This window comes from Halyomorpha halys, unplaced genomic scaffold (assembly GCF_000696795.3).
Source record: "Halyomorpha halys isolate HHAL.00 unplaced genomic scaffold, Hhal_1.1 Scaffold6959.1, whole genome shotgun sequence".
In the NCBI taxonomy this organism is placed as follows: Eukaryota; Metazoa; Arthropoda; class Insecta; order Hemiptera; family Pentatomidae; genus Halyomorpha; species Halyomorpha halys.
This window is the reverse complement of record NW_027115442.1, coordinates 10,245-23,220: the sequence shown is the minus strand read 5'-3', so window position 1 is coordinate 23,220 and position 12,976 is coordinate 10,245. Positions and strand designations below refer to the sequence as shown.

At 31.0% G+C, this 12,976-nt stretch overlaps 1 protein-coding gene across 3 annotated transcripts in view; it reads left to right on the top strand.

Moving 5' to 3' along the window:
- The first annotated feature begins 2,049 nt into the window (after positions 1-2,049).
- Positions 2,050-12,976, top strand: part of LOC106692007 (BOS complex subunit NOMO3) — an 18,798-nt gene continuing 7,871 nt past the window's right edge. For 2 of the 3 annotated variants that reach the window (XM_014437911.1, XM_024360846.1), the window contains exons 1-12: positions 2,050-2,241; positions 2,460-2,559; positions 2,646-2,774; positions 5,120-5,283; positions 5,369-5,531; positions 5,614-5,868; positions 5,940-6,108; positions 6,242-6,503; positions 8,340-8,515; positions 8,751-8,932; positions 10,295-10,572; positions 10,657-10,877. In XM_014437911.1, the coding sequence (XP_014293397.1) occupies positions 2,111-2,241; positions 2,460-2,559; positions 2,646-2,774; positions 5,120-5,283; positions 5,369-5,531; positions 5,614-5,868; positions 5,940-6,108; positions 6,242-6,503; positions 8,340-8,515; positions 8,751-8,932; positions 10,295-10,572; positions 10,657-10,877 (2,230 nt within the window). In that variant the 5' untranslated portion in view covers positions 2,050-2,110. The remainder of the gene's footprint in view (positions 2,242-2,459; positions 2,560-2,645; positions 2,775-5,119; positions 5,284-5,368; positions 5,532-5,613; positions 5,869-5,939; positions 6,109-6,241; positions 6,504-8,339; positions 8,516-8,750; positions 8,933-10,294; positions 10,573-10,656; positions 10,878-12,976) is intronic. The other variant, XM_014437912.1, reaches the window with a different exon arrangement.

Here is a 12,976-nt window from a genome sequence, read left to right as displayed (position 1 = left end):
ATACACAAAGACACCGATAACTTCCTCTAGCTTCACAAGATGATGTATATACCTATCTCAGAGCGGATGTCGGCCATAACAATTTAAGAATAAAGATCTATGTAAAAAAACTGACATTTAACAAACGCGCATATGTGAAGAGTTTGTAATGAGTACAATTTCAAGGATAGAGAGTATGGAAATGAGTTGAGCTCACAAAAACGGAGGTCCTAGGCCGAGGTTATAATAAAGGAAAAAAGAACTCCGGAAGTATTGGCCCTCGGGAAAACGGCTACGTTGCAGATCTGGCAACCCTCAAGAACGGCGATACTCTGGAAACCACCTTTGATTGTGCGGGCTATGTTTTCATTGAGGCATGAACCCCAAGAATAATTCATCTCAGTGTGATGCAAACGATTTTGTAAAATGTGTTACGGTGTTCCAGCACGGACTAATAATCCTCCTAGTATTGTAGATAGACCCAAGTCTGATTGTGCTCCCTTCTTATCACCTCAAATCCTCAAGAAAGAAGGATTGGTCCAAGTGAGGTGATAAGGTATCTTGGAGTAATATTTCGAAGAAATTTCAATATAAGTACGAACACCACTAACGCTTCCTGCCAAAACGAAGAGAGCTTCAGTTCATTCCAACTCGGAGCACCACCTACATTTTCTCTAGCCATTTATTGTGTTAATTTATTGAGTATGTAATGTGTATGTTGCCATATACAGGAGGAGTATGAACGGCGAGATAGCTCTACATCAGGATGAAGCAGTTTGCTCTGAGATTGTTCAAAATCTGGGTTACTTGAACATCTCAGTCAATACAGCAGAAATAAATTGTTTTGAGGTCAAGACTCCCGAAGACTCTCCATGTGAATGACACGGTGAGCTCACCTTCCAACTCTATCGTGTATTTGGGGGTAAAGCTAGACCATCATCTTAAGCTTCCTGTCCATCTATAAGGAAGAAAGAAGGCGAAACAGTAAAACGAAAGTCATGTGGTCTCAACCACCTCCTCACTTCTCCGTCTCTCTCACTGAAATTGAAGCTGCAGATCTACAAAAGTATCCTGAGGCCGGCACTACTATATGGGACACCATTATTTACCCACATATCACATGGCACCAAAATTAGTTCAAGTGTACCTAATATAATATATTGGAGTCAGATATAACACAACCACCTCAATAGCACCAACAGCTATGGATTTTATTAGATCTGTAATTTTGGTCTCATCAATTTTTATCGTATCTCCGTTCTTATTACAGAGCTAAAATTTTACTACTTAAACAAATTAAATTTTTTATTTATTTTTAACAGGCTTCAAACTTGGAGTATATCTCATAGATTATAAATTAGCTGAAGTCATATTTTTATATAAAAATTATAAGTATTATTATAAGTTATTTTTTCCTTGGTAAATTTCCAAAATTTTTATCTCTTCAAAACAGTGCTTCCTGAAGAAAACCTCATCTTTTGCATCTAACAAACTAAATGCATCTTATTGGTTTAGAGGACTTGTCTTAAAAAATGCAGAAAGAATGTGCTATGCCACAGTACACCAATCAAATCTGGGGCTTACAAAAAATTGAATTAAATCCTTTGATTAACTGCTGGTTAATCAAACCACACTGTAAAGAATTAGTCATATTGCCAATAAATGTATTACTGAACTTCGATATTGTAATAAACAACTATTGCTGCATTTTCATTGTGAGGTTAATAATTGAGTTATATATATATTTTAAATTTATTTCTTTTTCTTTCGAGAATTATAATTTTTAGATTACTATGACATTAATTCTATTTTATTTATATTTCTACTAATCCATTTGGAATCTTCGATGTTTTTGTAACAGGAACATTAGAAACGACTACTAAAAATAACAGCTTATAGCAATCCAATTGAATAATAACTTTAAATTATTAGAAGTAATATAACATTAATTATATTTGAAAAAAGTATAATAAAATTAAAATTACTGTATATATTATAATCTATATAAAATTTAGTTTCATAATGCTGTTGATATGTCACAGGATGATATCAGGGCGTAAAAGATAACCTTCTTCAGTGTTTGCCATAGAATGATAACCAGTAACCTGTTGTGTACCTAGTCTCCATTAGAATGTATTTCTATTTATTAATTCTAGTTTTTCCTCAAATATTTTACAGAATAAAGGCCGATGATGTATTAGGTTGTAATGGCTTTATTAAAAGTGCTATACCGATCAGTTTCTCAGATGTAGAAGTTAAATTGTAAGTTTCAACCTGTTCTTAGCTGTTATTTTCTAATCGTTAAATTTAGGTGCTATTTCTCTTTACTTAATTATGGATGTTTGAGTGGAAAGTCTGATTAGTTTGGAGTTATTTTATTTAATGTGTCTTAAATTAGTTAAATTATCCTACTGTAAATGATAACTGCATAATCTTTATGTATAAAACTATTTTTTTAAAAGTTTTAATCTTTTTTACAGGTTTACAAAACAAGGCAGTCTTAAGGATCACACAGAATGCGCCCCTAACAATGGTTATTACTTTTTACCCTTGTATGATAAGGGCGAGTATATATTAAAAGTTAGTAACTTTCACTTATAGTATCAGTGTATAGTTAAAGACACTAATTGACAGTGTTTGTATTCAACTAATCATTATTTGTCTAGGTGGTACCACCTGATGGCTGGAGCTTTGATCCTTCAGAAGTTTATCTTTCTGTTGATGGAGTCACAGATTCCTGTAGTCAAGGAAAAGATATAAATTTTGAATTTAAGGGTTTTGCTGTATTTGGTAGGGTAAGTACTAATTTGGGTTTAAGAAGTAGTTAATGTTTATTTAGTTACTATAGATTTATTATTTTGATTATGTTTTGAAACAGTCACTGTCACAATATTTCTTGACTTTTAATTGAAGTACATTGTGATATTGAAGCAATATATGGAATTATCGGGAAGAAGTATTGGTTGATCCTAACAATTTGACAATAAAATGTTATCACTTGTGGACTTTCATCACTGTTGAATGTTTCCTAAAAACTGAAATTCGAGAAAAATTCGTGTTTAGATGCACAAACCATCAATGAACGTATGTTTTGCTCATCTAGGTCAAATGATTATGGATTTGGCTCTTGAAGCCATCAATGAGAAATAGGAAAGGATATCTTTTATCAAAACTATCAGAGATAATTTTTTCAAGAACTTATTATTTGGGGTGGATGATAATAAGTAAAAAGTGTGCACAACACATTTTCTATTATTTAATGGAAGATGGTCCAGTTGCAGTCAAATAAATGTCAAAAGTAAAATAAATAAAATAAAAGTCATATAGTGATAAACTGATTTAATTGATCCAAAATGCCTAGCCTCTATAATATTGTTGGTAATGTTCGAATAGAATGGTTTTATGTATTATACACAGTCAGTCAGCGATCTTCCAGTATTTTCTATTTTTGCTTACGGTTAAGTATAACTTCTTAAGTGCAGTTAACTGTTGTAATAAAAATTTATTATTACATCATATGTTTATATATCTTTATTAATTATTATTTTTGTCCATTGTGAAATTTTACATTGTTTACTTAAAAATTATGATTTTTACACTGCTAATTGCTTTAGAAAACTGGGTTATAGCCATTGTCAAAGATCTGAAAAAATGGCGACATTGCCTACTTTGAAGTTACTACAGATCAAAATTTGATGCCTCATGTCCATGTTGTGTGATATAAATTATTAATGAGAACATTCAGTGGAAGTGAATGAAGCTATCTTTTTACAATTTTGACATGTTGTACAGATCTTGAAAAGAAAATCAGATTGCAAATACCTTATTGAGTCGGCGCAGCTCAGTGAAATCTAATTGGCTGTACTTATAACATTTCAGCATTATCACCTCAGAGTTACTCACATACTGTACTGGACACGTGTCCTTAATCTATTGTTCTCAATAATCACAATCAACAAGATAGATTTTTGCTTCCCATTCATGTGCCGAACTGATTTCAAAATTTCTTCCAAATTAAGAGACTGGATGAAGCTAAGATCTTTTCTCATTTTAAAAGGCATCTACAATAATGCCTAGCTCCTATAATGTTGCTGGCAATTGTCTAATAGAATGGTATTATGAAACCAAATGGCTCATCATCACTTTGGCACTAAAAACTCAAAACCTAGGTATCAGGGGTAGGGAATTAGTTTTAGCTGATGCAATTCATTCCATCAGGTTAAGTATGACTTTGGATGAAATGGATGTTTACACACGTCAGAGGAAATCAGTAAATGGAAGCTCTCTATAATTATAGCTTATAGATTCTAATTAAATATGATTAAGTAATATCCATTTGTAGAGGAGGATGAGTTATTGGACATGAACCCTCAATGTATTAGAATCCAACTGCTGGATGCTAGTAAAGCAATTAGGAGGAACTAGTTCCAAAAGAAAAGTCAACTATTAAACAAGATGAAAACCTAGACCGAGACATACCATCAGATTTATTGCCTTCTGAACCAGCCTTAATATGAAAAAAAATGCTGAGGTACTGATGACATGCAACTCAATTATCCTTTGTTATTTTTGTAAAAGTCAAAAGCATGACATTAAATCTTTAGATCATCCAATTGAACTTGCCCTCAGACGATGAAGCAGAATACATCATAAAACAGTTTATCACTACATCATGTGTTTGTATTTCTGTTTAATTATTTCTATTCAATATGGAATTCTGATCTGAATAAAGTCTTAATTGATAATGTATTGTTATTACAATATCCCACTGATACTAAACTCCATTTCTCATTATCAGAAGTGAAGTCATCTGGGCTTGGGTATGTTGATGGATTTAGTATCTATGCAAGGAAGTGAACACAACATATAGTCACAGATATTTTACATCCTTTGCACATTTGAATATAAATGTTTTCCTATCTATACTGGGATTGGTAATGGTTTGGGGGAACAAGTCCTAGAAATGGGCCTACTATTCCTTTTCACCTGTTTTTCCTTCATTTAAACCATCTTCTTTTTCTAAAGAAATTCAAAAGAGGCTTTTTATATATTTTTTTTTTTTTTTTATGAAATCCAAAAGGAACTTAATACTAGCTATGTCATTTATAGTTTGAGTTTATTAATATTTATGTTTATTTAGGTTGTCAGTTCTGGTTTTAATGTTGGTCCTAAAGGAATTACTGTGGAGCTGTATCCTCTCAATTCTGAAGCTCCAATTTTACACACTCTAACATCTAACAATGGTGATTTTATGTTTACACCTGTTTTACCGGGTGATTATAAAGTCAAAATATCTCATCAAATGCAAGTACCATTCATCTATACTGTATATATCAGGTTTTACTATCTATATATTACCCATTTACAATTCTTTATACTAAATTTACAGTTGGAAACTTAATAAAACCGAAGCTAATGTGAAGGTTTTAAAGGATAATGGTAAAGTTGCTGAGGGGGGATTGGCTGTTGTTGGGTACGATGTGAGAGGTTCAGTTACAAGTGATAACCAGCCAATTACAGGAGTTAGTTTTGTTTTATTTTCTAAAACACGGGTGAGTTTTATTATAATTATTAATATAACTTATTCACATGCAACTAATCAATATAACTTTAAGTAATTATTTCTTTAAACAGATAAGTGTGACAGGATGCGATGTTAGTCCACTTACTGGTTTTTCTGGTGATGGATTAGATCTCAAAGATTTATCACCAGTTTGTCATGTTTCCTCTAATATGAAAGGAGGTTTTATTTTCCCTGTCCTTCCTCCTGGGGATTATGTTTTGGTTCCTTATTATAAAGGCTCGAAAAGTACTAAATTTGATGTGCATCCGAAGAAACTCCCCTTTACCGTCTCCCATGGTAGTCTCACTCTACCATCCTCATTTCAGGTAAATAAAGGTGTTTTTCTTTTATTTTGTTACTTATAAAAGATTTTTAACTTCTTAACTGAATGCATTAGGTCAAAGGTTTTACGGTTAGTGGAAGAGTGCTTTGGTCCCCTACTGGATTGCCTATGAGTGATGCCAAAGTTATTTTGAATGGCAAGGAAGTTGCAACAACCAGTGAAGATGGTACTTACAATTTGGAAAACATGAGGGCTGGAAACTATAAAATCAAAGTCACGAGTGGTAATGTCAATTTTCAATTATATAATTCTGTTGATCATTATCAACAAGTTTTTTATAATTAAAACATAGTATAATTCTGTAGTTAATAAACTGACTCATAAACTCAGTTCTTATTGAATCATGTTTGATTTAGCAGAAAATGTAATTTTTGAAGAAGTTGATGTCAAAATAACATCTACCGTTTTGCCGGATTTGTTTCCTAAAAGTTACTCGGTTTGTGGCCACCTGTATTCGACTACTAGTTCTGGACCTTATAAATTGAAAATATTCTCTAATGATCATTTGACTGATCAAATTATGACTGATGAAAATGGCCATTATTGCATATATTTATCGCGAGGAAGATATAGTATAACTCCATCAGTTGATGATAAACAAAGGACTGAAGGGCTCTTGTAAGTAATTCTTTGATATTTATTGTCTGTATTATATACAAGTAAATTTTAGCCATTGGCTTTACTTTGAAAGTCCAAATCTATTAACACAAATCCATGGCAACCAATTAATATCAAAATTTATTTTGAAAATTGACTTTTGCTAGTGCTAGAAGTGTTTATATGTTTAATCCTGGGGTGAGATGGTTAAAATGTATTATATATAGGATCCATGAAACTGACCGAATGTGTTATGTTTGGGAAAATGGTTTCCCAGTTGCAGCTTTTTCAAGCTGGGTATTTTTTTTTTATATTGAATTTTTGTAATGATTAAATAAGCATGTAAGATAAATTAACCTATTATTAAAAAAAATAACTAGCATTACAATAGCCTGTTGGGTTTTAGTAATTTTTTCATTTCTTTAATCATTTTTATTTTTTATGTTCGATCAGGCCTAATGCTTGACCTCCTGTACGTACATGTCAGTCTTTTCTAATAGTGTGGAGTACCATGTTAAAGGCTGATAATATTGACCTGTCTAGAGATTTTGAAGATTACATCCATTATTAAAGGAAGCACCACGAAGTATGGTTACACATAGAAAGGGATAGGGGTTTGCATGTATGAAGGAAAAAAAAATAAAGAATTGTTTCTTGTTCTTAAAAACCAACAGTCGAAGGTAGCTCCATCTTTACCCTCATTTAATGACATTAAAGTAGAACTCAATTGTAACAAAAAAAGTCCATGTTTACACTATTCCGATTACTTAGAGAAATGGAGAAAATTGATATTTTGTGTTTTTTAAGTGTCACTATTTTTATTTTTATTTTAATAGCAAAGAATTGAGTATTTTATGAAAAATAAAATTATGATCTCTTCAACAGGTTTTAACAAAGACATATTCTACATAAATTTCCTTTTTATTTGACATAAAATTCCATTTTATTTAGTGTAGTATGCTGTAATTTAATATTACTTTATATAATTTTTTAGTAGTTGCGTCTTATATAAAAAAAAAATATTTAAAAAAAAAATAAAATATCAATTTCGAGGCCTTGGATGGCTGAATGTGTTGAGCCACTAACTTATCATTCTGATGTCAAAAGGGTTTGTTTGGATATTTGACTTTTTTTTTTGTGGCAGACCCTTGGAATAAATCTATACTTTCCCACTTTGGCTCGAATAGTTTGGTAACCTGTAGGATAGTACGTTTTTCCTGTCAAAAGTTAGAAAACATAACGATATTAAATCCCAAATAAAAATATAAAATGTTTATATAAATTTTCTATTCTATAAAGAATAAAGAATTGTCTATATCAATTTCTTTAGACAGGGATTCCATGGGAACACTGAATTTCTGTAAGCCTCTTCCTGGGGATTCGCAAAATAATCTAGGAATAAATCATTCCATGCCAACTCAAATCAATTGACAAAGGTTTTCACTGCAAGAAAAAGATTGGGAACTACTGGTCTATTTGGAATTTTTGTTTGCTTTTGAAATCTATTTTAACCTCTTTAAATACTGCTAAAGACTTAAGGAATGCCGTATATAATGAAAAAATTGATGGACATTGTTAACAATTAAATTGTTAAAAATAACAGATTCTTTGTTTTGGTAATATTTTTATTTTTGTCAGTACATTCTGTGGATTAAAGTTCATTGAAATAAATTAATTCATTGTATAATGTTGGGCAATGAACTATTATGGTAGTTAATTATTACTGAAATAACGTAATCCTTAGTAATAATGATCATTAATCATTAAATTGATTAATTATTAGTAACTAATTTATGTAATCATTTCTAATTTATATCATCATTGTTATAAGTGTAAAATAGAATATAATGTTTCCAGATTTTCCCCAACGAGTAAAGATATTGAAGTTGTTGACAAATGTTTGGACAATGTTGATTTTTCACAGCTTCGGTCTACAGTTAGAGGTAGAATCGTTTGTATGTCTCCATGTCCTCCAATTACTATCAATTTGAAACCTAAAGGAAAGGGGCCTGCAAAGCAAGCTGTAGCACAGAGTATGTCCTTAATTTATTTTGCGAATTCATTTTTGTTTGTAAACTTATTTGTATCATCTCATTTATTAAACAAGGCTCTAATCAAAATGGAACAGGACATTATTTTTATCCAATTTTGGATAGAATGTTTGTTTAGTTTTTTATTTTCTGAGTTATAAAAAAGAAATTACCAAACAAAAATCTATCAACTATTCTAATTTTCCAACTTTAAAATAATTGTGATCTTTTTTAACAGGTGGACTTTATGAATTCACTGATGTCGTACCTGGAGACTATGACATCTACATTGAACCAGGGCTTGGCTGGTGCTGGGAAAAAGAAACCATGTCACTCTCAATTATGAAAGAAATTACGGAACTTCCTAATTTTACACAGTCTGGCTTTACTGCTACCATTGTGTCATCACATGATACTAAGGTCAGATTCTTTATTTAAAAGTTTTGACATTGAATTATTTGAGAAGTTAGCTAGAAAAATAAGTATAGCTTAATTTATCTACATAATTATTTGTGCTATCTACATCAGAATTAAAAAAAAAAAAACAGAATTGAAACATATTCATAGACCAATTCCTAAACTAAACTCTTAGGGCTGCTGTTTCAAATTCTTCTCCCTCCACTCACAACTGCCTGAAACTCAAGATATCATAAGCAAATGCATTGAATGAGTAAATTATAATTATAGCTGTGTGTTACAAAATGTACTTCATCGATTAAATTTTTGTAACACAAAAACTTACAATATAAATATAGCAGAGAAAGATTGGTGCAATGGAAATACCAGCTGATATTATGAAACCAATGCTAAAGCCAATGAAAAGTACTTACAGAATAACAAAACATCAATATTTATTATAAGCAATAATTGTAAAAAATTAGAATCTCAATTAATTCTAGTGGAAGCCAACCTAGCGTTTATGAGAGAAAGGTGGTAACAATAATCCTTGGTTTTTTAAAAGTCCATAAACACCTTAAATTGGATAAAACTAAAGGCAAAATTGAAATCAACAAACAAATGAAGTTATGAAAAACAAGTATCAAAATAGTATTCCAGTGTGAATGGCTTGAGTGGACCTTCACATTTGAGAAACTTCCATAAAAAGATAAAATAGAAGAAAAAAGCATTTGTGTTTCAATACCTAAACATATAATAGCCTCTAAAATCTCAAAGTTATTAAAAGAACAAGACAAAAATAAAATAGACAAAACAAAACAAATAGGAAAATAGTCATGAAACTATTTAATTTTAGCCAAAATTGTTAGGTATTAGGAATAATTTTTTATTATCCATAAGGTTTAATTTATTTTAAAACCCAGACCTGCTCATAAAGAGCATAATGAGTACCACCATTAACAATTTTTAATTTATAGATATTGTAGTTTTTGAAATATAATCACCAATGAGATCCATTAAATCCAGGTGATTGATAATTTTGTGTACTAATTCACTTATTCTGAGTATATTACTTTTTTTTCTGGATTTCTATGTTAATTGATGTTATTATTTTCTCCATCATGGACACAATAATTGTTTTTGCTTCTTTGTGGAATTAGCATATAGTTTTATTGGTTCCTTAATATACTTTTTTTTTTTTACTTTCTTTCGCCTGGTTAATTTTTTATATCTCCAATTGAAATTTGATGGGATTATATGTAACGTATGACAGATCTCTTAAAATGATACATATATGTGAACAACGCTAAATATATTCCTAATCAACATTTCTAAAATTAATGTTTTTATTTGAATTATCTTTATTAAATTGATTGACATTTTCAGGTATCATATTGGCCCGAGGGTCATGAAAAAGAAAAGCTAGAAATGAATGTTTCACCTGGTAGTACGCATATCTGTGTTGCTAAGTATTCGCCTTATATTTTTGAACCTATTGGCTGCCATACTTACAAAGAACGGAAGATCCGTTGGGTGTCTGGCGCCATTGAACTGTTCCCTATGACTCATGCTAATGCTTTTTATATTGAATCAACCCATCCGATTGATGATTTGAAGATGACAGTACGAATCAAGTTGAAAAGTAAAGATCAACTACCAGAAAAGTAAATACATTTTTGTATTTTTTTCATATTGGGTATATCAGTATTAAATATTTTTCTTTCCACTTACTAATAAAGAGACATTAGTTCAGTACAGGTACCTGAGCAAATGTTCTTTGAAGACACTAGTGTAGGAATTTGGAGGTATAAACTGTCTTTACAAATTGCTGAAGGGTCGTTTGTGACTGTTATTCCCGCTGCTAGTTACTCTATATTTACTCCTCAATCTGTACAGTTGAAGGGGGCGCTGGACTGTACTAATATCACAAAGCCTCTGTTCTTTGCTGAGAGGGGACAAGTCATTTCTGGTAATATTTTTGAATTTATAAAATTAAAAATTTATACCAATATGTATTGAAAGCATTCTGATCTGGTCATGAAGTGTTTAAAATGATATTATTTTTAACACTTAGCATTCTTACATCTATAAATTTTATTATTAAAATAGCAGTGGTTATCATCATATAATAATTAATTCAAAATTTAATTTAAGAAAAATTATATGAAATATTGAAATAAAAAACTTGTTAGTTATAAAGAGAATATGAAGTTGAAGGGTTTGCAGCAAAAAGTAAGGTAACTCCATCATAAGATGATATTATTTCATTATAGTTCATAAGGGTATAATGGTTTTGTTTTGTATCAGACATTTATAGTTTTAATCATTAATCCTTTTGTTATCCAATATATCTTACTACCTGTCTTATTAATTTATGTTTGTGTGTGTGTACTTGCGTGCGTGTGGTGCAATAAATTGTTTTCCTTGAAGATGGAAAACCTTTGTGTGACAAAAAGAAGGTTGCTTTAACTATCAAAAAACTATCACATACCTAGAACTTATCTTTTTATTTAAAAGAGTGTCTTATTATTTAATAACAAAAATGAGGATTTTTTTAAGCAGTTTCTTATATTAAATAACATTTCTAGACAAACTTATGGCACTGTTTTAATCCAATGCATCTTGAAGGCATCAGTCACCAAAAAACAAATGGAATTTTTTAACTATGCATAAAATCATAAAAATATTCAGAACAAAAAGTTTTACAATATAATTTGTTTTATCAATCTGTCATAATTTAAGTTTTCTTAATTGGCCGGGGAAACCAAAATGGCTGTCATGATCATGAAGCGTTAATTATGATGATGGATTCTTACTGGATATGAAATTCTAAAACAATTTTGTTCTATGAAGTTTTTTTATATTTTCTGCACCTTCAAACAGTGAATAATTGTTAGTGGTTTTTGTTTTGATCAAACCTTCCCATATCCAAAGTATGGGGGAAATCATATCTAAAGTCAGTTTAGTTTTATCCATAGCTGAATCAGTTTGTAAAGTAAAATATTGAAGTAAAGGGGAGGGGAGTAACTGTTTATTGAGAGAATGAACCAAAAGTTTTTATAATATTAGTTAATGATATTAATTTAATTTTGATTATTGGGAAAAGTAGGTTCTATTGCTGATATATGGATTTGATATGGGGAGTCACCATTTAGTTTTATTGGCCAGAAGATGAAAATGCATGTTTCCCTTACTTGTGAGCTGTCTGTACCCTCACTGTGATGGGTCTCCTGTGCTGCTGCTGAAAATATGTGGGTGCCTGGCCTCTAGGCTGTGTGCGCCCTGGGCCACTCCTGGAGCAGGCTCTTCTAGCCAGACAAGGTTGCTCTTCAGAGTTTCGAGACACAGGAAGGTAGAGCTCCCTGCAAAGTCGGCAGGTTCATGTCAGTCGGGAATTAGACATACGAGGTGATAGTTTCCTCCGTTCCTGTTAGGTGGCGCCTTGGCCAGTGAGCTTCTATGCCAATAAATGGGGTTCCTTGGGTCTTTTAGTAGTAAAATTATCTCCTATACTTTACGATCATGACAGCCATTTTAATATCCTTGGCCAGTCGAGGCAATAAAAATTATTGGTGAATTCTTGTAAGAAATTGGATTTTAAAGCAATTTTAGTCTATATGTTATTTCGATTTTCCATGCTATTTACACACCTGTAAAAAAATATTTTTTTTGTGATTTATGTCTTGAAGATGGATCAGATCAGAAAAGTAGTAATTATAAATTCTTAAAATGTGATATATTACCAGAACCAGTTAAAAAAAGTACCGAAATTGCAGAGTTAGGTGAACTGGAGAATAACTGGATTAATTCAGTTTATGTGTGTGTGTGTAAAAAAAAAAAGAAGATACCAGGGATCATCAAAGGAAGATCGTGAACTTGGTTAGTTTTGCTATACATAAAAATAGATTCATGTATAAAATAGATATTAATTTAAATTAAGAGAAATCATTGTAAGTGTCTGTATTCTGATTGCCTAGCAACAATACGCCCTGAGATTAAGAGTCTTTTTATAGAATAAAATTCAATTATCTATTTAGTATTAAAGTTCTTAATTTGAACCCAAATTAT